At 38.6% G+C, this 25,620-nt stretch overlaps 1 protein-coding gene across 1 annotated transcript in view; it reads left to right on the top strand.

Moving 5' to 3' along the window:
• flt1 (fms related receptor tyrosine kinase 1) overlaps positions 1-25,620 on the top strand; it is a 65,512-nt gene that overhangs the window by 34,604 nt on the left and 5,288 nt on the right. Inside the window, exons 11-26 of the mRNA XM_057824190.1 lie at positions 3,869-3,992; positions 4,064-4,172; positions 7,931-8,233; positions 9,440-9,586; positions 9,663-9,794; positions 9,867-9,973; positions 10,118-10,253; positions 14,976-15,080; positions 15,159-15,272; positions 15,352-15,431; positions 15,853-15,913; positions 16,047-16,132; positions 16,203-16,325; positions 16,399-16,510; positions 23,175-23,274; positions 25,099-25,204. Coding sequence (XP_057680173.1) covers positions 3,869-3,992; positions 4,064-4,172; positions 7,931-8,233; positions 9,440-9,586; positions 9,663-9,794; positions 9,867-9,973; positions 10,118-10,253; positions 14,976-15,080; positions 15,159-15,272; positions 15,352-15,431; positions 15,853-15,913; positions 16,047-16,132; positions 16,203-16,325; positions 16,399-16,510; positions 23,175-23,274; positions 25,099-25,204 — 1,945 coding nt within the window. The remainder of the gene's footprint in view (positions 1-3,868; positions 3,993-4,063; positions 4,173-7,930; positions 8,234-9,439; positions 9,587-9,662; positions 9,795-9,866; positions 9,974-10,117; positions 10,254-14,975; positions 15,081-15,158; positions 15,273-15,351; positions 15,432-15,852; positions 15,914-16,046; positions 16,133-16,202; positions 16,326-16,398; positions 16,511-23,174; positions 23,275-25,098; positions 25,205-25,620) is intronic.

Genomic DNA, 25,620 nt, shown 5'->3' on the forward strand with positions numbered 1-25,620 from the left:
TTCGCTTGTTTTTTGTGTGTCCTAGAGTGGTACTATCACGGGTGCGTGTCCCCCGAGCCCTGACCTGACACCCTGCCCTCGCCCCTCCCACACACACACACACATCCACAAAAGCTGTGAGTTTTTACTGTGTTTTTTTTTCCCTCCAGCAAGAAGGCCAAATATGAGAAGAAAGTGGACACAAGCTATCATAGTTTAAAAAAAATTACCAAAAAGAAAAAAAAAAAATGACTGACGCCCTACTATGTAGGAAGTCAATGATGTCACTATTAGAGCAGCCCCTGTTGTCTTGGTGTCGCAAACAGCAATGAGACATTTGCATGAAGGACTATCAGGGCCACGCACAAAATATTAATCCCATGAAAGAAGGGTGAATATAATTTACGTCAAATATGAAAAGTAACATATTTACAGGGAAAAGAATGGAATAAAATTATTTTCGAATATATTTTGGAGGGTAAAAGGGGTAATTTTGTGGGAAAGTTTCATGTTTTGCATACATCTTTATCATCAGGGAATTCATACATTCAAAATTAAAGGAGACATTCAGAATTTTCAACTTTAAGGTTTAATTTTCAAGTTAACGGGTTTTAATTAGTTGGTGGAGTTGGTTAATTCGTCAGGTATTTGTTAGTTGCATAGCTCCGGAGTGGCTAAGCTAGCACGAGTCAATGGTGCCTGCTAGCATGCCAATAAAAAAAACAAAAACCAAATACAACATCGTAAAATAAATTCAGAATGCCGATCATTGTTCGAAATACCCATGCGGCCAAAACAATGTCACACCAAACTGCTGTAATTCATTGAAAAAAACGATGTGATATCACTCAATCCTGCTTGCCTAGACAGCCTGTTCCCTGCAGAGTTGCTGGATTACAAATGTTGCTGTTCATACTACAATTATTGGTCAATCAATGGTAAGTTTTAATAAGTTTATCCTGAAAACATAGCCAACGCTATTGATTGCATGGGTCATCGGTGATTCTCGTGCATACATATTTTGTTTATATTGGTATGCTAGCAAGCACCATTAACTCGTGCTAGCTTAGCCACTCCAGTGCCCTGCAACTAACAAATAACTAATGAACAATCCAACTCCCCCGACTAATTAAACCCCCGTTACCTCGGAAATTAAGCCTACTGTCAAAAATTCTGAACTTCCCCTTTATTGATAATATTATTTCAATATTATAATATTAATGATAATATTAATGATTTTTTTTTTTTTTTGGAAGACAGAAAATGTTCTCACTTTTTACAAGGGATAAAAAATGCAGTATTGTGACAAGAGAAAGGAATAACATCACAATTTTACAATAATTATTTTAAATTTGTGACTAAATATTTTCGTATTTTACAATTTCTCGAATAAAAATTTGAGTAAATTGACAAAAATGTGGTGATATTCCCAGAATAAACATGTAAAAATGACAACCAATGTAAGTAATGTATAATAACTACAAATATAAATTTATAATTTCACTTTTCATACTGCGATACTTTTTTTTTTTTTTTACGCTTACAACTATGTTGTCATATGGCCTTAATTGTCCTTCATTCACTTGACATGCAAGTGTGTGTGCGAGCATGTGTGCATGCGTGTGTGTTTGCTTACATGTGTGCGTGTGTGTCTGTGTTTCCATCCATCCCTTGTATAAAGATGTTCTATGAGTAATATATGAAGCTAATATTTAATAATTTTATACAACTAACTTACATATGACCAAAAAAGACAATATTTGTATATGACTCTGTCAATACGTATTTGTTTTGCAATTGTTTGTATCATTTGTTGTTGTTTTTGCATTAAACTTTGCTTACATTATATTGGTGTGTTGTTGTCATTTTTATGTGTCTGTGTAGTTATTTTGGACTTATTTTGCACACAGGAAGAGTAAAGTGTAGTTAGTTAGTCAGGGAACACACACATATGCACACACCGAGTGGCTGAGGAGTGATTGTTGTACGTCCATGCACTTCTTTTTATGTGTGTGACTAACAAACTTTTATCTCCACATCTAACACTCTTATTTCCATTTGGAGCGAGAGGATGTCTTGTTGGGCGTGTGCATGCGTGTGTCACAAGTAGGGTGGGTCACACAATAGGTACACGCCAAGAGGAAGCGTAATCAGGGAAGAAGATTAGAACACATTAGATAGATAGATTGATAGATTCATAGGTAAATAGGTGGGTGTTAATGATAAAAATCAAATAATGATGACTCAATGGATGAATGAATCCTGAAATGCATGGAATGTTAATCAGGCATTGATATAGATAGAAGTGATAAAAAGAATGACAGGAAATGGAAGATGACGTAGAGGATGAAAACATACTTCCACATCCTGACAGTACGACCAGCATGTGTGTATACTATGTACTGTATGTGTAGATATTAGGGCTGTCAAACGATTAAAATTTTTAATCGAGTTAATTGCAGCTTAAAAGTTAATTAATCGTAATTAATCGCATTTCAAACCATCTATAAAATATGCCATATTTTTCTGTAAATCATTGTTGGAATGGAAAGATAAGACACAAGACGGATATATACAGTTGTGGTCAAAAGTTTACATACACTTGTGAAGAACATAATGTCATGGCTCTCTTGAGTTTCCAGTTATTTCTACAACTCTGATTTTTCTCTGGTACAGTGATTGGAACAGATACTTCTTTGTCACAAAAAAAGTTTGGTTCTTTTATGACTTTATTATGGGTGAACAGAAAAAAGTGATTAAATCTGGTGGGTCAAAAATATACATACAGCAACACGAATTAGCAATAAATTAGGAATTAGGTAATAAATGTAACTCGTAGCATTAGCATAGCATTCACGTTCACGTTAGCATTAGGCTATTGCTAACGGCGAGTGCCCTCCTATACTCTCGGACAACTTTTTTACATACAGTTCGTGGCGTCCAGGCGGGTATAACTAATTGAAAATAATTCTATCCGACTGTTTTCCTTTTTTTTTTTTTTTTCACCTGTCCTGTTCAGCTGTTTGACACAGAGAATGGAAGTCTAAGTGCCCGGATAGTCTCAACAGTTTTAATGTTTCACATTGAGAGTCTAACATACTCCCATTGTGATTATTCAAAATACCTTTTTATTATGACAAAGCAGCGAACAGGAAGGGATTATGGGGGGACAGAAGAAAAGAAACACAAGAGAAGAAAGAAAAGAAACACATACACAAACAACAACAAGAAATACATTGAATATCTAGACTAATTACTAATATGCTGGTGCCATCGTCAGCGAGATGTATTTCTGGTTTACACCATGTGGGGGCCTATTGGCCAGTGAAAGAGGGGGACGGGGGTGGGGGTGTCTATAAGCTAAGTGATTGAAAGGGATAGAGTGTACACAAATCAGTTCTGTGATCTAGAACCCAGTAATCGTGTGAATCTCTTATGAATGTAAGCCCGTTGGTGACCAACCCAACACCGCCCTATCGCCAATCCCGGCACCAGGACCCCCAACCCGAGCATGCCCTACCACATCCAGCAGCACGCAAGCTAGCCGACTGTTTTCCTGCTGAGTGTGTATTATCACGTGATAGATTTGCAGATGCTACAATACGTGCTCGTCTGTCAATGTTCATTGGAAACCTTATCTTACTTATTTTTGGAGTGAAACTTTTGCATTTTAAAGACGAAAACGAAGAAAAAAACAAGTCGGGTACTTCATAACCCGGGGACTACCTGTAAATAAGTGATTAATCGAGATGAATTCACTACAAATCCTCGAATTAATTTAATTTTCATAACTGAGTACTACACCAAATACATAAAGTATATATACACAGCTGCAGAACTGTGTCAACACAGCTGAGTGTCCTCCTCCTCCTCGTCTTCCTGACTGAAGGTGCGCTGCTCCGACATCCTCCTCGGCGTGGATCCCTGTGAGCGAAGGGCTCCCCGCCACGTCCACACACAACCGCATCCTGAGTGTGACCCACAGACAGGAAGTTCTTCTGGGAAAGACTAAGGTGGAACATGACACACGTGTGACGACATATCTTCTTATAGTTGCACTATCAATGTGTGTATGTGTGTGTAGACTGTGGGCGTTGTGGTAGTGGATGAAGCTCTGGTGTCAGGTGTGTTTCGTTGTGTGGCCTCCAATTCTGTCGGGATGGACCACCTGAACATCTACTTCTACGTCTCAGGTGACTATCTCTTTATTGGCCACTAAAGACCTTATTTGAGTCGCTGCCACCCACCCATTTCAAATGGATTGGACGTCTACTAGTAATAAAAATATCAAAAGAGCCACATGATTTGGTGTCCATTGCCGCCAAAATCAGGGAATGAGGTAATAATATAGTGTGGGCTCTTTTTAGTGTCAAATTGGTGGACAAATATTGGAATGATGGATGACAAACCGTGAAATCACACGAGTTATGTTTCATGGTCGCTTGTTGCTAGGTAGAATTTCTGTAAGACAGTCACATGAATTCTGACAAATATCCCTTCTAAAGTAAATAAGATTAACCACTATTCTATATTAACCGCTTGATGCCTGAATTAAAAATAAATAAATAAAAGAAAATATGAAAAAATATAGAAAATTCATTAAAAATAAGAATTTCAAGATAAAAGTTTTTTTTTTTAAATAGGAAAAGAAATAGGAAATAAATATTTGGGGTGAGCAGTATGAAATAAATGAATAAAAAGGAGGTATTTATGAATACATTTTTGAAAATGTATTCATATTCATTTCTCTTATTTTTTAATTTATAAATAATAATAATAATAATAATACATTTTAATTGAAGGCACCTTACTGGCACTCAAGGTCGCCGTACAATCATTTATAAAACAATTTAACAAATGAAAGACAGTAAACAGTAAAAACAGTAAAAATAATTACGTATAGAATGTTCATGGCAAATTTAAAATACTAAAGAGATGAAGAAAAACAATACAAATATTTATAGATAAAAAATAATTCGCAGAAAACTAAAACAAAAAGAAAAATATAAATATATATAATGTAACTTTAACTCATAGACTATGTATTGACGGGACACGGAAAGCGGGGCCGATAAATAGGGGGCCTGCATTGTTGGCAAGGCCGTCAAAGTTGACCAAGTGGAATCACAGACAAAGACCGTACAGTTAGCATTTATTTTACGTAAATATGTCGAAGTACAATACTAGTCCGTTAGTAAATTTAGCTTGCGGCCGCCTTATGTAAACAGATCTTTTCTGGTAAAAACTCATGTGAATAAATGCTTAAATCCCTGAATTCTTTATAGATATGGATGTAAAACAGTTTTGATTCTTGGTTAAAAGCAAAAAAAAACTGCAGTTAGCATTTATTTTACGTAAAAATTTCAAAGTACAATGCTAGTCTGTTAGTAAATGTAGCTAGCAGCCACCTTATGTAAACAGAGCTTTTCCGGTGAAAATTCTTGTGAATAAATGCCTAAATCACCGAATTCTTTATAGATATGGATGTAAAACAGTTTTGATTCTTGGTTAGAACCAAAAAACCCGTGCAGTTAGCATGTATTTTACGTAAATGTGTCGAAGTACAATGCTAGTCTGTTAGTAAATGTAGCTAGCGGCCGCCTAATGTAAACAGAGCTTTTCTGTTGAAAATTCTTGTGAATGAATGCTTAAATCCCCAAATTCTTTATAGATATGGAAGTAAAACAGTCTCGATTCTTGGTGAAAAGTTAGCATGTATTTTACGTAAATGTGTCGAAGTACAATGCTAGTCTGTTAGTAAATGTAGCTCGGGGCCGCCTAATGTAAACAGAGCTTTTCTGTTGAAAATTCTTGTGAATAAATGCTTGAATCCCCAAATTCTTTATAGATATGGAAGTAAAACAGTCTCGATTCTTGGTTAAAAGCAAAAAAAAACATGCAGTCAGCATTTATTTTACGTAAATATGTCGAAGTACAATGCTAGTCTGTTAGTCAATGTGGTGGCAGCCTTACAACAAAGAGCTTTTTACGCTGAAAATTGTAGTGAATAAATGCTTAAATCCCCAAATTCTTTATAGATATGGACGTAAAAGAGTCTCGATTCTTTGTAAAAAGAGCAAAAAACCGGGCGGTTAGCATTTATTTTACCTAAATATGTTGAAGTATGATGCTAGCCTAGTCAATGTGGCGGCCACCATATGTAAACAGCTTTTCCGGTGAAAATTCTTGTGAATAAATGCTTAAATCACAGAATTCTTGATAGATATGGATGTAAAACAGTCTTGATTCTTGGTTAAAAGCAAAAAAATGAGCAGTTAGCATTTATTTTACGTAAATATGTCGAACTACAATGCTAATCTGTTAGTGAATGTAGCTAGCGACCGTCTTATGTAAACAGAGCTTTTCCGCTGAAAATTCTTGTTAATAAATGCTTAAATCCCTGAATTCTTTATAGAAATAGTAGTAAAACAGTCTTGATTCTTAGTTAAAAGCAAAAAAAACGTGCAGTTACCATTTATTGTACGTAAATATTGCAAACTATGATGCCAATGCAGTAGTGGCTAATTTCTCCCATTGATTTTTTTTCACAACATTTCAAAATGCATGCTTGGTACAAATAATATAATAATTACCTTGAATCCTCGAACAAATCAATCCTGAGACAATCCTTCCTGTTTGTATGCGGTACAACTTTCGTACTTTTTCAACAGAAATTCTGCGTTAGATCGCTGCGTGCACATGTTTGATGTGGGCGGCCCCCTACTTGAATGCGAGGCGCAGTGCATGACCGATCTGACCCGTCAATACCATTATGAAGTCTATCTATAACTTTAATTAATTTTCTTTTTTTCGTTTTTTTAATCTTCTTAATCTTTTTATTTTAAATTTTTTATATTTAGTATTTTTTTAATACTATTTTTATTTACTTATTTATACTCCTATGCTTTGACTCTATTTGTTAAATGTACAGTGGGGCAAATAAGTATTTAGTCAACCGCTAATTGTGCAAGTTCTCCCACTTGAAAATATTAGAGAGGCCTGTAATTGTCAACATGGGTAAACCTAAACCATGAGAGATAAAATGTGGAAAAAAAAACAGAAAATCACATTGTTTGATTTTTAAAGAATTTATTGGCAAATCATCGTGGAAAATAAGTATTTGTATCTACAATTATCTACAATTCTAAGTATGTACAATTTTGTCTCTGGTGTCCTTCGACAGCTCTTTGGTCTTGACCATAGTGGAGTTTGGAGTGTGACTGACTGAGGTTGTGGACAGGTGTCTTTTATACCGATAATGAGTTAAAACAGGTGCCATTAATATAGGTAACGAGTGGAGCCTCGTTAGAAGAAGTTAGACCTCTTTGACAGCCAGAAATCTTGCTTGTTTGTAGGTGACCAAATACTTATTTTCCACTCTAATTTGGAAACAAATTCTTTAAAAATCAAACAAACAAACAAATCAAACAATGATTGGACATCTATTTGTGATAAACTCATTTGAATTCACAGCAGAAGAATGATTGGACACAATATTATTGGACATCCATCATCGTCAATAACACTGAAAGAGTTAAAATAGCTGACCCAGAATCAGCATTACTATTCAGTGTGTGTAATATGAGGTCAGTGTAATTACGTGTTAAGCTTGTGTGTTAGCGAAACAGGAACCTCTTATCATTCCACCCCCCTCTAGTCCGCACGGCGCACTTCCTCGGACTGGCAGCTCGGCTTTATTTCGGGAGGCCTCGGGGTGTTCGGGAAAGATAAACACTATCTGCCATCAGGAAACTCTCGAGCCGTTTCCACGGGAAGTTTCAAAGGGCTAAAGTAAATAGTACGACCTTTTCTCGCCGTCTTTGCGTTGGCCACAATAGCCGCGGACACATCAAAGGGGGTCCAAAACGGCGGTCGAAAGAAATTTCACTGCGGTTAAGAGTACTCCACTTGTGAAATTAGTGTGTCGTTAAATATCGTTCTGTATCGTCAGATATTCCGGGTGGATTCAACGTAAGCCAGGACGAAGAACCCAGAGAAGGCGGAGGTCTGCGTCTTACCTGCAGCGCTAACAAATACCTGTACACCACCCTGACGTGGCGCCGTCTCCACCCGGCCGGTGGTGGGGGCTGGGGCACCAGCTTGCACGGGCACCCTTCCACAGGACAGTTCTCGCGTTTTCTGCGGTTGTCGTTGAGTAACCTGAGCGCCCAGGACTCTGGCGCCTACATGTGCGCCGCCCAGCACGGCATCACTGGGCAGGAGGCGCACCTGGTGGCGGAGGTGAGGGTGTCAGGTGAGTCTTACTCAAGCATCGTCATTCTTGTCATTGGAAATGCTTTGGGTTGATTTGCACCAGGTTAGAGAAAACCCTTGGATCCAGAACAGCTTCTAGCAGTTATAATCTGAGAACACTACAATGGTCCCATGAGCTGTACCTTGAGGATCCTAAAACAGTCTCCATAGCTGCCTTATTTCTGGACTTCCTGATGTCTTTGTGCGCGTATGTCGCAAACAAACAAACAGCCACTCTAACGGAGTTGCGCATGTTTGGGAATCGGGTCCCCTCGGCTTCCTGAGGCCCCACCCTGCCTTTGCTCAGCACCTCTTTCACGTGGGAATGGGCTCTCGTCTGGAGGAAGAGCACACAATGGCACTTCCCACAATGCCACATTTACAGGCCCCTGCGCTGGGCCGCGGGAACAATCAGCCAATCAGACACTGTCAGGCCCCGGGCCCCCGCTCGGACAATCATCAATTGTTGTCCGAGAGGAAGATCGGGGAAACAACAATCAGTCGCCTCGCTTAAGTGACTTTGCTTCATGTCTGCGGACCACCGTTCGCTATAACAATCAGCGCCCGACACGTCCACTTCCTCTGCTGGGACCCCCGCTCAGGGAATCACAACACACACACTGGGTGACCAGTGTGAAAAAAAGAATTAGTCCACTTCCTTTGGCTTATTACTAAATCAAGAAAAAACTGAAAAGTGTCTTTCGGGGAGAGTGACGTATGGATGAAGGCCACTGAGGTCACTAGAAAATGTGTCGCAGAGACTAAAATAGTTTATTTGTAGGCGTGTTTGTTTTTCGATACAATAAGTCCTTTATGACTTCACAATATACAGCAGCGTACATACAATTCAAGGTGTTATCAAGAGCAGTACAGACGCACATCTATTAGCAGGAAAAGGAACTGCGATGTTTATCTCTAATCCCTCGGGTAGGTTCAAGATGTTTGGGGATTTGAATTAAAAAAGTGATAGACTGCATGTAAGTATTTACTGTGTGAGTCTTTGTGTGTTAACGACTTGCCTGAACTGACCTCTGGTGGCCAAAAAATGTGCTATTGCAGATAGGAAAGATTCCAAATAGTCAAAACCACGTGAGCCGTTATCCGTTTGTGGACCTCTGCTTAAGGTGGTCTGTACAGGATCAGGTTCAAGTAAGGATTCAGGTCTGTTCATACCTGACTCTGTCTTTGTTTGCATTTCTCGGATCAGCCCTGGAACCTCCAGTGCTGCTCAACAATTTGACTGACTGTACGGTAAACGTCAGCAGCTCTGTGACCCTGCGCTGTCGGACCAAGGGTGTCCCGACTCCGACTGTCACGTGGTACAAGAACAAACGCGCTCTGTCCGCAGGATCTGGTAAAAAGATCAACTGAAATCCCAATCCGATGCCAGACAAAGTTGTTTTCATTGACTTTAGTGCCATCATTCGCAGGAATCGTCTTGTCCTCAAAGGATGGCTCCCTCCATATCGCCCGCATCACAGTTGAGGATCAGGGCTTATACACTTGTCAGGCCTCCAACCAAAAGGGGACTGCAGAGAGCTCTGCCTACATTTGGGTCAACAGTAAGTCCTTCATGTTACCAATTGGAAACGGCGCGGTTAGCTTCAGTTGCTAAACCAATCTATTCGAATCAGATGCATCTGAAACCGCATCCATGGAGATTCCTACCCTGGCATGCACGTGTGTCGCGGCAACTTTCCTGTGGCTTCTTTTGACGCTCCTGATCCGAAAACTACGACAGGTGAGCGGATAACATTGGAAAGATTTTTGCGTGTTTGTCTATCATGAGCAGGTACAATCTTAGAGTCCCTGTCCAGTATTATATAACCCTTGGGAATTTTCTTTTAATACCAGGATATAACTAGAATAACCCTACCTTCTGCAGCCCAACAGCTCTCAGAGCAAAGCCGAGTACCTGTCGATCATCCTTGACTCTGGAGACGGTCCGATCGATGAGCGGTGCGAGCGACTTCGATACGATCCCGACCAGTGGGAGTTCCCTAGAGACCGTCTAAAATTAGGTACGTTATCAATCAAACGTTAAAAGATTTTTCTTGTTTTTCCTCAAAGGATTCATGGAATGTAAGCAGAGGATGTATTAAGATGGCATCGGAGATACTCCGACTTTCTCATAGCTCTTATCAAATGATCCTTGGGAGGGACTCCGGTTATATTAATCACAGTCTGTATTGTCTTTGGCTGGGTAATTAGGAGCATAGTGGTAGGGTGTATACTGACACTAATCAGCCATGAGGGTGGTGTTCGCTTGACGTTAAATCTTATCAGACGTTTACTTCCAGGATGGGCGAGAATGAGTATCATGTCACACCCGGGCAAGAATTTGAGCTGTTGATCCTTATGTTTAAGGCTAACTCTTTGGCTGCCATTGACGTCGATAGACGGGTAATTTATTTGAACTGGGTGAGGCTGGCAGCGAATGAACCCTTCCAGCCCTCTCAGTCGGCTTAACCGCCTACCGTCGTCAATTGCAGGGAAGGAGTCAAGTGAGAAGCTCTAAAGTCACACTGATTGATCGTTGTGTTGCACCGATACCATTTTTTTTCCTCCACATACCAATTCAGAATCTGTGTGGTATCTTATACCACATTTTTTTAAACGAGTATATCTTCTTCTTCTTTTCCTTTCGGCTTTTCCCTTCAGGGGTCACCACAGCAAATTAGTTGTTTCCATCTATCCCTGTTTTCTGCATCCTCTGCTCTCACACCAACTACCTTCATGTCCTCATTGACTACATCCATAGACCCCCTCTTTGGTCGTCCTCTAGACCTCCTGCCTGGCATATGGAAATTTAGCATCCTTTTGCCAATATACTCACTTATCTCTCCTCTGGACATGCCCAAACCATCTTAGTCTGGCCTCTCTGACCTTCTGTCCAAATCCTCTAACATGCGCTGTCCCTCTCATATGCTCATTGCTGATTCTATCCACAATGGTCACTCTCAAAGAGAACCTCATAAAATACAGTAAATATATTTCTCAGTTAATACTAAATATGCACAGTATGTACATATACAGTTGTGGTCAAAAGTTTACATACACTTGTGAAGAACATAATGTCATGGCTCTCTTGAGTTTCCAGTTATTTCTACAACTCTGATTTTTCTCTGATAGAGTGATTGGAACAGATACTTCTTTGTCACAAAAAACATTCATGAAGTTTGGTTCTTTTATGACTTTATTATGGGTGAACAGAAAAAAGTGATCAAATCTGCTGGGTCAAAAATATACATACAGCAACGCTAATATTTGGTAACATGTCCCTTGGCCATTTTCACTTCAATTAGGCGCTTTTGGTAGCCATCCACAAGCTTCTGGCAAGCTACTGGTTGAATCTTTGACCACTCGTCTTGACAGAATTGGTGCAGTTCAGTTAAATTTGATGGCTTTCTGACATGGACTTGTTTCTTCAGCATTGTCCACAAGTTTAAGTCAGGACTTTGGGAAGGCCATTCGAAAACCTTAATTCTAGCCTGATTTAGCCATTCCATTACCACTTTTGATGTGTGTTTGGGGTCATTGTCCTGTTGGAACACCCAACTGCACCCAAGACCCTATCTTCGGGCTGATGACTTTAGGTTATCTTGAAGAATTTGAAGGTAATCCTCCTTCTTCACTATCCCATTCACTCTCTGTAAAGCACCAGTTCCATTGGAAGCAAAACAGCCCCACAGCATAATACTACCACCACCGTGCTTGACGTTAGGCATGGCGTACTTGGGGTTAAAGGCCTCACCTTTTCTCCTCCAAACATACATTGGCATTGTGGCCAAACAGCTCGATTTTTGTTTTGTCTGACCACAGAACTTTCCTCCAGAAGGTCTTATCTTTGTCCATGTGATCAGCAGCAAACTCCGAGCCTTAAGGTGCCGCTTTTGGAGCAAGGGCTTCCTTCTTGCAAGGCAGCCTCTCAGTCCATGGAGATGCAAAACACGCTTGACTGTGGACACTGACACCTGTGTTCCAGCAGCTTCTAATTCTTGGCAGATCTGCTTTTTGGTGATTCTCGGTTGAATCTTCACCCTCCTGACCAATTTTCTCTCAACAGCAGGTGATAGCTTGCGTTTTCTTCCTGATCGTGGCAGTGGCAAAACAGTGCCATGCACTTTATACTTACAAACAATTGTTTGCACTGTTGCTCTTGGGACCTGCAGCTGCTTTGAAATGGCTCCAAGTGACTTTCCTGACTTGTTCAAGTCAATGATTCGCTTTTTCAGATCCATGTATGTATATTTTTGACCCAGCAGATTTGATCACTTTTTCTGTTAACCAATAATAAAGTCATAAAAGAACCCAACTTCACGAATGTTTTTTGTGACAAAGAAGTATCTGTTCCAATCACTCTATCGGAGAAAAATCTGAGTTGTAGAAATAACTGGAAACTCAAGAGAGCCATGATTATGTTCTTCACAAGTGTATGTAAACTTTTGACCACAACTGTACATATAATGTACAGTATAGCAATTCTATCGTGGCTAGGTCAGACACTGCTTAACACATTGGATGTCACTGACGGCACCAGACGTCCAATCTATTTTAAGTGGGAGGATGCTATGGAATGCACGTTCATTCGCTGCCACCCTCCCAATTCAAATGGATCATCTACTAGTGATAAATTAATTTAATTTCACAACAATCATAATTTCCTAGCACTCCCCGATACCGATGATGTCGTTTTAGTATCGTATCGGTACCAATACTGATACTATAACACTTGTTGATAGTAGGCATGTGCCGATAACCGGTTTCAAGGCACACGGTGGTATGAAACATCACGGTTTCAAAACCGCAATATTTTTCCATCATACTGTCCCTAAGGTATTAGCTATTTTTTCTATAGCATAAATGCAGGGAGAAATCCCTCAGCAGCCGCAAGGCTCAACACTCCCCCCACTGGTTGTTGCTCAGTGTCAGTGAGTCAGCTGTGCTACACGACGGCTGGAGGAGGTGAAACTCCTGAACTTTTTCCCCCCATCGAAGAAAATAAAATCGCTGGTACGGGAATACTTCGGCTACCGAAAAGTTAGAGACGGCCGTGGCTTAGAGGAGGATGGCCAACCGACATGTAAAAGATGTTTGCGGAGGGTAGCTGCCGATGAGGCAATACCTCCAATACGATTTCGCATTTATACAAAATTAAAGGTTAGTAAACACTATCATGAACGTTTCCCACAAGCTATGAGAGTTAACTCCAGCATGTTTAGTGTGTCTAGCGGTGGTAAAACATGTTTTTTTTTCTCTCTCTGGCAATGGTCTGTGTTAAAAAACTGTGTGTATTATCTAAACATGATTCGAGTCATACACACATGCTTTTTTGGAAAATTATTTTTGTACTGATAATAATAATGTTAAACTGTGGCTGTAGGTTTACGTTTACCTAAAGAACTGGATTTATTTAAATTTTATTTTTTTTAAATTTTTCATTATTTTTTAAATGTATTTTAACTTAACATTTTACTTAAGTTTCAATTTCCTAATGTTTTGGGGAAAAGAATCCTGTTCAACGGAAAACGTTTTTTGGTTTGTTTGTTTTGTTTTTAACCCAGTCATCTCAAAGTAACACATTTTAGAGGTGTAATTGCAATACCGTGATACCGTGAAATCAAGGGGGTAGGTTTGGTCTCAACGTTGGTAGGGACGATATAACAGCATAACCTACATGTCCACTTTTTGCTGGGGACGGGACATTGATAAGACAAAACAGATTGGTTGAACGGGGGTCTCATGAAATGAACCTAATTAATTGATAGGCTAAATTATCGATGCAAAATAAATCTGTATTGAATTATACTTTAATGTGTATTGTTTTAGGTGATAAACCGTTCGATTCAGACCTTTGTTTTAAAAAACTACTAAAACATTTTGAAAACTTCCAGAATAAATGTCTGGATTTTATTAGCAAATTTAGATTGCAATATTTGAACATAAATTATATTAACATACACGTGTTAATCATCTCTTAACTATCCAGGAATACAAAAAAAATAAACATTTGTCTTAAGACCACTCAATATTGTGTGTCTAAATAAAGAAATTAAATATAACTGAAAAAAAAAATCGTAGTCAGGGATCAACAAAAAATTAAGTTTAATAAATGTTAACACCTTCCTGCTTATATTTTGCAGGTTAGCAAATTCAAACAGTTTAATGTTAACTCTGTGGTCGGACTTTTGCTAGCAAAATTAGTAGTGTGTTCCCCACCTCCACAACATTGATTTCTTTTTACATTACTTACAGTGGCTGGTACTGCTTGTTGTCGAAAAAAAATCGAAGGGGGCGGAGGAGGTGGCATGTTGTCGACATGTTGCATTTTTGTGAGGGATGTGAGTGCGTGTGTTGGGGGGTGGGGGGGTCAACTCCTCAGCCAATCAAACGTGCGTTTGAGGGGGAAAAATGGATTGGCACATTCAGCAAGTCAAAAGATGTAAATGGAAGTCTGAACATATTGCAAATCATTTAATAATGTTAGGGTCAATTCTATCCTTACAACATTTGGGAAGACATTCTAAATTACCTATTAACTAAAGTCATTATATAATGCAAATAAGGTTGCTTAAAAGTTGGTGGGGACAATTTTAGCATCCTGAAATGTTGGTAGTGTTATGTCCCTACCATCTCTATGCAAACCTACGCTCTTGCTTGAAATTTTTGCTTAAGGTTATCATACCGTCAGAATCTCATATTGGTACATGCCTAGTTCATAATAATTTTTATGTCCTACCCAGGCAAGAATTTGGGCAGAGGAGCCTTCGGAAAGGTGGTGCAGGCATCTGCATTTGGGATAGATAACACTTCCAGTTGCAGTACAGTGGCTGTGAAGATGCTTAAAGGTGAGGAACACATTCTGAAAGTTATTCAGTCCGTTCCTTTGTGCGTGTTTCAACCTCGTTTCGCTGTGGGTCCACTAGAGGGCGCCACAGTCAGCGAGCACAAAGCCCTGATGACCGAACTGAAGATCCTCAACCACATTGGACACCACCTTAATGTCGTGAACCTGCTGGGAGCTTGTACTAAACCGGGAGGTGTGTGGATGATGGTAGTTATGTACCAGGGTTGGGATTAGGGCTCATACTGGGACTGATTGTGATTTGGATTTGGCAGGGCCGCTGATGGTCATCGTGGAGTACTGTCGCTACGGAAACCTGTCCAGCTTTCTGAAGAGCAAACGAGAGGTTTTTGGGGTGAGTTAGAGTAGTTGAATGGTAAAAGATGCTATCAGATAGACTTTTGTGCAGAAAACAAAGGGCAAAATCATTCACATACAAAAAAAGTCACTTCTGCAATCTTGTTTTGAGGTTCTGAAGACCTTATCTGCTCCACAGGGAGGCTTTACTTCCCTTTAGCTCTTCTCACTACTAACCAAATGTGGCCATTTTCTCACGACATTAGAAAATTACAACACGAATGCGCTCTTATTTTTTGGGGAAACTTAAACTATTTAAGACACTATAGCTAATTATAATTATTTAATAGTTATTACTATTTTTGATTTTGGTTAATACATTAAACATATTATATAGCAGCATATGTTTTTTTAAAATAAATAGGATAAATGATAACAACAATAATCATATATATATATGTATTTTTTTAATTCTATAGGTAGAAACTAGAACATCCAAAGAGAGGCTTTGTGATGGCCAGACAACGACGCATGATGATGGTATGACACGCGTTTTTATTAACTCATTGGCCACCATTGACGGCCATAGATGTCCAATTCTATTTGAATGGGGGGCTAGCAGCAATGGAAAAATCCAAGAATTTTCTTTCATGTTAATTTCCTTTCAAATCAGACTCAAGCGCGCCGTTATTCCTGGAAGATCTCATCTCCTTCAGCTTCCAGGTGGCTCGAGGAATGGATTTCCTGGCATCCCGCAAGGTCTGCTTCTCGTCTACAACCACATGGCAGACTTTTTCAAATTTTAATTTCATTTTTCTTGCAACTTCAGTGCATTCATCGAGACCTTGCGGCCCGAAACGTTTTGCTGTCTGACAACGACGTGGTGAAGATCTGCGACTTCGGCCTGGCCAGAGATATCTACAAAGACCCCGATTATGTGCGCAAGGGAGATGTGAGTGAATGGGAATATTGTTGTCTTCATTTTACAGTTGGGTGAGTCTTATTTTTGTTTCGCTGGCTGTCAGGCTCGCCTTCCTCTGAAGTGGATGTCTCCAGAGTCCATCTTTGATAAGGTGTTCACCACTCAAAGTGACGTGTGGGCTTTTGGTGTCCTGCTGTGGGAGATCTTCTCTTTGGGTAAGATTTTTACATTAAAAAATAGAACTTTATTCTCAAAAATTCATGTCTTTGAAATAAAAAATGATCCATTTTTTCAGGATAAAATGGAGGTTTGTTTTTATTTAAATGTAAAAATTTCCTTTAAAAAAAAATGCAACTTTTTGTCATTATTTTTTTTTTTTTTTATCCTTCCAAATTAAAATTTAATCCTACATTATCCAAATTCCTTTATATGTTTACTTTTGTTTTTTTTTTTGAAAAAAATATGTGACTTTTTAGTGGAAGCATGACTATTTGTCTCCATGAAGCAACTTTTTCCCCTGACTATATGGTGAAGGAATCTGACCTTCTAGCCAGACTGCCGGAATCGGGCCAGCTGAACCGGCGGACCCACGCTGTCGCAGCTCCAATGACCCGGGCCGGCGGGAGCCCGGCAATCCGGCCAGAAGGGCAAATTCCACCCATTCACCTTAGTCTTAACCGTTTGTACTGACTCCATTTTGAAAGGTTTAAAGAAGGCTCACCGAGAACAAGTTGACAATTTATTCGGGTCGACAGCGAAACAGAAAGGCGAAAGGGACACAGACTCAGGCGAGGAGGAGAACTCGTTCCCAGGTCACCATATCAGAAGTCAACAAAAAGTTCACGAGAACAATGACAGCGCTTAGTTAAACATTCAGTCTTTTGAAGGCTCTCGCTGGGCGGGCCGTGCGCAGAAAGAAGGGTGTGTTTGGGCGTTGTTTAAGATTATTTTCTGTTTGTGGATTAGACAGGAGGATTCAGGAGTTACTGTTGTCAGGGCAACAAAGGTTGTGGATTTTACCACCTCAGCATCAAAGAGGCTCTTGGAGTCTTGTCAGTCGTGTTATCAGTTGGATATCGGGCGTTTGTTTTCCTTGTGTTGGCATTTGTTCTGGACTGTCCGGGAGAACTGATTGCGAGAGTTGGTGCGTCAATGTTGCTCATGACGCACACATTGGGCTTCCGTGATAAGAAGGCGTTGTGTATCTTTTATGCCGTATTTTCTGCTTGTTTTACTATGGTTAAAGCATGGGTGAAAGTGGCTAGAATTTCTTGCCGGAACTTTCAGACGTGAAGGCCGCCACGGAGCCAGAAATTGTATTTATTTTATTTTATTTTTTTCTTTAATTTTGGGGGGGGTCAAACCTCTTAAACTACTGAAATGCAAAGAAAACTGTTTTAGCACAGTTATTTCTATAACACATACAAAAACTGATTTTCATTCAAAATTGTATTTTTTCAATGATTTGCAAAATAAAAGTTAACAAAAACAGCAATAACCCCAACCTCCATCTCCTAATTTTTATTTTCCGTCATTTCCTCACATACTAAATGACAAATCTCAATTTTAACTACTTTAAGAACATAGGATGTATATTAAAATTAAAGTTAATCTAAAAATTTACTTTAGGGCTGCAGCTATCGATTATTTTAGTAGTCGATTAATCGATGAACTAGTTAGTTCGAATAATCGAGTAATCGGATAAGGAACATGAAGAATTAAAATACCTGAGCCTCAAACGGTATTAAAAAAAAAAAAGGACCTATGTACAAAAAAAGAACAATTTGCTAACTTACATTGCAAAAGTAAATGCAATAAAATGCTAACTTTTTTTTTAGGGCTGTCAAACGATTAAAATTTTTAATCGCGTTAATTACAGCTTAAAAATTAATTAATCGTAATTAACCGCAATTAATCGCAATTCAAACCATCTATTAAATATGCCATATTTTTCTGTAAATTATATATATATTCTGTAAAATAAATTGTTGGAATGGAAAGATAAGACACAAGATGGATATATACATTCAACATACATGCATAAGGACTGTATTTGTTTATTATAACAATAAATCAACAAGATGGCATTAACATTTTTAACATTCTGTTAAAGCGATCCATGGATAGAAAGACTTGTAGTTCTTTAAAGATAAATGTTAGTACAAGCTATAGAAATTTTATATTAAAACCCCTCTTAATGTTTTCGTTTTAATAAAATTTGTAAAATTTTCAATCAAAAAATAAACTAGTAGCCCGCCATTGTTGATGTCAATAATTACTTACAGAATGCTCATGGGTGCTGAAGCCTATAAAATCAGTCACACCCAAGCGCCAGCAGAGGGCAGCAAAACTCCATAAAACACAATTAACAAGTGGGCATTTCACTCTACTGTCATTTAAATCTGTCTGAGCGGGACATGTGTGTTAATTGCGTCAAATATTTTAACGTGATTAATTTAAAAAATTAATTACTGCCCGTTAACACGATAATTTTGACAGCCCAAGTTTTTTTACAAGGCTCTTAACAAATGGTTCAGACACATATTCCCACAAAAAACGGCTAAATATTCATATAAACTAAATTATGAATGCATCAAAAAACATTAGCTCAAATAAAAACTTAGCTTACGCTGGTCTTAACAGGGAGCAGTTGAATTCAGCCATGTGAAATGAGGCAGACCAGAAGGCAGTGTAGAAGATCGCGCAAACATTGACTTTTTTTTAAATCATAAGGAAATGAATAAGTAGCCTAACATGAATGAACAAATATAAGTCCAAAGTGCACAGTGACAGCTAAGATGTTCTGAACCTCCGCATTAGACCAAATAAAACTAAATATGAAAAAATAAGCCTTCTCAACTGTTTCATTGCTCTTAAGGATTTGATCCATTTTATGTTGCATTGCCCGTTTTTTGTCGCATTAATTCAACCTTTTTTTTTTTTTTTTGCTGTTCCATAAAACATGCACATTTGAACCTATCAGAGCTAACTATCTCTGCTGATCACATATCAGTATGTCAGCCAATTGAACGGATAAATGAGTCCAAGCGTTTTGCTCTGCTGCGTGCATTCGCACATTGACATGACTCATCATCGTCAGACTCAGAGCTGGGGAAACCTCTATGCCGTCCATGGAATAAATAATAAAATAAATAATAAATACTGGTGGAAACAGATTACGCTACACAAGCACTTTCTTATGCTTGTTGTTAACACTTGTGTATTTAAATCTGATGTTGGTAGATTGTTTTCTTCTTGGAGATGAAATGCATGTGTGGCAGCTTAGCATTTTTTTGTTTTATTTTTTATTTTTTTACATAACGTTTTGACAGTTGCCGTCATATTTTCGGAATCAAAGCACCGTGTACCTGAACAGCATTCCGGCTCTGAATCTTATACCGGAACTGCGTTCCTGACCGTTCTGGTCCACTTTCACTTCTTGGTACAAGTGCTTTTTATTTTAATTTGGGTGTGTTAGAGTAATACAAACAGTCAAACAGTCAATACGAGAAACAATACTATTCCCTGATTAATTATATTAAGTGTGTTAGAGTAATGCAAACAGTTAGACGGTGCCTGCAAGAAAAGGTACTATCTCCTTCAATGGTAATTTATTACCATAGACTTTTATATTTCGCCCTTAAAGGACAGGGCGCTGGAAGTCACTCACAGCAGGAGGTTCTGAGGATCCTTTTTAGTTTTTCCCTATTCAAAATCAGCATTTCAGTCCAAATTTGTCATGCTTGCATGTTTTTCCCATACATGGCGTGCACAATGACAGTACACACGCATTCTGGATAGTTTACGTTGTTACGTCCCACGGACGGCTCACTAAGGGCGTAACATAAAACGAGCCACAAGCTCACAAATGGCACAATTTGTTTACACAAGTCAAACTCGCAATGAACAAAATATACAAAATGCGGAAGAAGCTGGCTTCAGGGTAAGCCCAGGCCAAAACAACAAACAAAAGGAATCTACACTTAAACCCTACTTACTAACTAAACCCCGATCGTAAAAAGGAAATAATAAAAATGAGAGCCACTACCCTGGCTTCCTACACTAAACAAAACAGGAGAAAACGGGTTGAACAGAAATGGCAGATTACCCATACTGCCGAGTGTTGACAGCGGCTGTTTTTTTAAGTTGGCGCCCTTCCTCGGGTGGCCAATCAGAGGCGGTGACGTCGTCTGCCCGTCTGGCGGCCGTCAGCGTACGTCACGTTCAGCGGGGAGGCAGCCAGCTGGCGGAGGGGACAATCAGCTCACTGGAGGTGTCTCAAAACAAAATAATTGTTAAACGGCCAGGGCCTTCACAACGTACTACTACTAGGCTACTACAAAGACAGGATTCTATTTCACCTACAGTGCGTGTTGGAGTTTTTGTCTTGTAAATAAAAGGGCCTGTATATTATAATGCAAATACAGTTGTGGTCAATAGTTTACATACACTTGTGAAGAATATAATGTCATGGCTCTCTTGAGTTTCCAGTTATTTCTACAACTCTGATTTTTCTCCGATAGAGTGATTGGAACAGATACTTCTTTGTCACAAAAAACATTCATGAAGTTTGGTTCTTTTATGACTTTATTATGGGTTAACAGAAAAAGTGATCAAATCTGCTGGGTCAAAAATATACATACAGCAACACGAATTAGCAATTTCTTGTGTGTGATTATTGACTTGAACAATCATTGACTTGAACAAGTCAGGAAAGTCACTTGGAGCCATTTCAAAGCAGCTGCAGGTCCCAAGAGCAACAGTGCAAACAATTGTTTGTAAGTATAAAGTACATGCCACTGTTTTGTCACTGCCACGATCAGGAAGAAAACGCAAGCTATCACCTGCTGCTGAGAGAAAATTGGTCAGGAGGGTGAAGATTCAACCGAGAATCACCAAAAAGCAGATCTGCCAAGAATTAGAAGCTGCTGGAACACAGGTGTCAGTGTCCACAGTCAAGCGTGTTTTGCATCTCCGTGGACTGAGAGGCTGCCTTGCAAGAAGGAAGCCCTTGCTCCAAAAGCAGCACCTTAAGGCTCGACTGAAGTTTGCTGCTGATCACATGGACAAAGATAAGACCTTCTGAAGGAAAGTTCTGTGGTCAGACGAAACAAAAATCGAGCTGTTTGGCCACAATGCCCAGCAATATGTTTGGAGGAGAAAAGGTGAGGCCTTTAACCCCAAGTACACCATGCCTACCGTCAAGCACGGTGGTGGTAGTATTATGCTGTGGGGCTGTTTTGCTAGCAATGGAACTGGTGCTTTACAGAGAGTAAATGGGATAATGAAGAAGGAGGATTACCTTCAAATTCTTCAAGATAACCTAACGTCATCAGCCCGAAGATTGGGTCTTGGGCGCAGTTGGGTGTTCCAACAGGACAATGACCCCAAACACACATCAAAAGTGGTAATGGAATGGCTAAATCAGGCTAGAATTAAGGTTTTCGAATGGCCTTCCCAAAGTCCTGACTTAAACCCCATTGAGAACTTGTGGACAATGCTGAAGAAACGAGTCCATGTCAGAAAGCCATCAAATTTAACTGAACTGGACCAATTCTGTCAAGAGGAGTGGTCAAAGATTCAACCAGAAGCTTGCCAAAAGCTTGTGGATGGCTACCAAAAGCACCTAATTAAAGTGAAAGGGACATGTTACCAAATACTAGCGCTACTGTATGTACTGGACTGTCTCAGAAAATTAGAATACACAATATTCTAATTTTCTGAGACAGTCCTGTACATTAATCCACCATTTAAAGCAGGGGTGTCCAAACTTTTTGCAAAGGGGACCAGATTTGGCGTGGTAAAAATGTGGGGGGCCGACCTTGGCTGACGTCCTTTACATAGAACAATATACAGGACTGTCTCAGAAAATTAGAATATTGTGTATTCTAATTTCCTGAGACAGTCCAGTATATTTTTGACCCAGCAGATTTGATCACTTTTTTCTGTTCACCCATAATAAAGTCATAAAAGAACCAAACTTCATGAATGTTTTTTGTGACAAAGAAGTATCTGTTCCAATCACTCTATCAGAGAAAAATCAGAGTTGTAGAAATAACTGGAAACTCGAGAGAGCCATGACATTATGTTCTTCACAAGTGTATGTAAACCTTTGACCACAACTGTACATATAAATTGCACAGGAAAATCCAACAGCACATTGCATGGCGGCCGCTCAACAGCAGCGACAAACAATAATATGGCTACAATGTGAACATGTCTTTCCTATTTGAAGGCATAAAATAACAATCATTTTCGACCTCAAATTGAATTTTAGAAAATACTTTTGTAAAGAAAAAAATCGCTGATTCTTTTTTGTGCCATGTTAACTCCTCTTCCGTCAACGGTATACTGTACTTTTCCGTTGTACTCTCATAAGACTCAAAGTCTAAATATAGAACATAATTCTCAAATATGAAAGACTTTATTTTTCCTGGAATTTCAAACTTTTTTATGGGGAAAAAAAAAAAAAAAAATGTTTAATTCTCTCTGTTTATTGAAGCATGTACAATTGTATCAAGTGTTGCTCTTTCTGTTAAAAATAGAACTGTCAGATATTATCGGGTAATATCGACAGATAAAATTTTATTTAAATGATCATTATTATTTTATTTATCATTATTAACGCATTCAGTGGGGCGTCACAATACAATTAGCCATAATATGTTAGGTCCACAGTCCACATTCCATATACCTGGAATCAGTTTGATATCAGTAGTGAATTTTTAGGGTTGGACAATATCGGGATATCTTTTCAGAAATCATTATCAGACCATTTTTATTCAAAAAATATAAAATGTAATTCTTTTTAGGCTGAAATAGATTATTGGCATTTCCCTTCATTTCAATTGGGAATATCATATCTTTGTAAACCTTTAGGGGGGTCTCCTTATCCCGGCCTGCACATCGACGAGGAGTTCTGCCGCAGACTGAAGGATGGAACCAGGATGAGAGCGCCACAGTTCAGCACGGCCGAAATGTGAGGAGACGCGTTAAGACCTTCTTTACTATTGCGCAAGGGCGTAGGCTTGCATACGGACGAAACACTACCAACTTTCTTAGGATGCTCAAATCGTCCCTACCAACTTATATACAACCCTATTTGCATTATATAATGACTTCAGTTATATACGAGTAGATCATTTAGATTGTCTTCCCATATGTTTTAATTGTTGTAATTGACGCAACCATTATTACGTGAATTATTTTCATTATTTTCAGACTTACATGTACCTCTTTTAACTTGCTGAATGTGCCGGTCCACTTTTTTTTTTTAAACTCCTAAACGCATATTTGATTGGCTGATGACTTGACCCCCCAACATACAAACATTAGATATTAGAGATATAAGATGTTTTTTTTTTTCATCCAGCGGCAGCCACTATAAGAAATGGAAAAAGTAGGGCTGTCAAACCAATAAAATTTTTAATTGAGTTAATTACAGCCTAAAAATTAATTAATCGTAATTAATCGCAATTCAAACCATCTATAAAATATGCCATATTTTTCTGTAAATTATTGTTGGGACGAAAAGATAAGACACAAGACGGATATATACATTCAACATACGGTACATAAGTACTGTATTTGTTCATTATAACAATAAATTAACAAGATGGCATTAACATTAATATTCTCTTAAAGCGATCCATGGATAGAAAAATTTGAAAGATAAATGATAAATGTTAGTACAAGTTATAGAAATTTTATATTAAAACCCCTCTTAATGTTTTCGTTTTATTAAAATTTGTAAAATTTTCAATCAAAAAATAAACTAGTAGCTCGCCATTGTTGATGTCATTACACCATGCTCACTCCCCAAACCCATAAAATCATTTGGACCCAAGCGCCAGCAGAAGGCGCCAAAGACCAAAAAACAAGTAACAAGCGGACATTACACTGCTGTCATTTTAATCTGAGCGGGGCATGTGCATTAATTGCGTCAAATATTTTAACGTGATTAATTTAAAACATTCATTACCGCCCGTTAACGCGATAATTTTGACAGCCCTAGTAAAAACACGTCAATGTTGTGGAAGTGGGTAACACACCACTAATTTTGCTGCTGAAAGTTCGTCCCCATCAGAGTTAGCATAGCATTAAACTGTGAACTTGTTAAACTGCAAAATGTGAGAATGTGATGTGTTTTCTCCTGTTAATGTAAATTAAGTGAGAAATGTAGTGAACCGAGGTTTACCACCTTCTCTCCAATTTTACTTTTTATTTTATTTATGCGGTCTTAATGCAGCTCAGAGGAGCTTTCATTTTTTTGTTCAATTTGGCTGTGTTTGTTGACAAAAGCTGTAGTGTTTTACCTGAAGGACGGCTCCATTTTTCTTTATTTTTGTTATTCCCTGACAAGTTTTTTCAGTTGTATTAAAATTTTTTATTTCAAAAATGTTGAATGGTCTTAAGACAAATGTTTATTATTGTTTTTTTTAATTCCTGGATAGTTAAGAGATGATTAACAACCTTTTATTTATTGTGTATGTTAATGTAATTAAGTAATGTTCAAATGATGCAATTTAAATTTGCTCATATAATCCGGACATTTTTTCTGGAAGTTTTCAAAATATTTCTTTCGTAGTTTTTGAAAACAAAGGTTTGAATTGAACAGTGTAGGCTGAACCAACACACATAAAAGTTAGTATAAGTCAATATAGATTTATTTTGCATTGATCATTATGAATGTCCTGTCCCCAGCAAAAAGTGTACATGCAGGTTATGTTGTTATATCGTGAGACAAAACCCACGCCCTTGCTATTGTGGCTCCAATTATTCACTTTTTGTGTTTTGTGTCCAGTTATGGCATCATGCTAGCCTGCTGGGAAGCCGAACCTACCGAGAGACCCTCTTTCTCAGACCTGGCAGACACGTTGGGAGACCTGCTTCAATCAATGGTGCAAAAAGTCAGTCCAAAACACCTCATGTTGTCGTTTTTGTTTGTGTGTATTCACCAAAAAAATGTCAGTTTATATTAGTAATAAGTGTGTATATTTGGTCAATTAATATGTCAAATAAAAATGAGATGAAAATAGGTAAGTCGCTGATGGTGTAGTATCAGGGTCTCCAAACCGAGACTGATCGAGCACAGACAGTTTAACCAATGAGGTTTCTGCTAAAACAAGCAGCATCTGACTGCAATCAACTGGTTACACTTGTAAGACACCAGATTGGTGAAAAGGTGTGGTCTTGTTTTGTTGGAGTGAAATCCTGCACCCACTCTGGCCCTATGTGGAATAGTTTGAAGACTGGTCGTAATACAGTGGGGCAAATAAGTATTTAGTCAACCACTAATTGTGCAAGTTCTCCCACTTGAAAATAT

This window comes from Corythoichthys intestinalis, chromosome 20 (genome assembly GCF_030265065.1).
Source record: "Corythoichthys intestinalis isolate RoL2023-P3 chromosome 20, ASM3026506v1, whole genome shotgun sequence".
NCBI lineage: Eukaryota > Metazoa > Chordata > Actinopteri > Syngnathiformes > Syngnathidae > Corythoichthys > Corythoichthys intestinalis.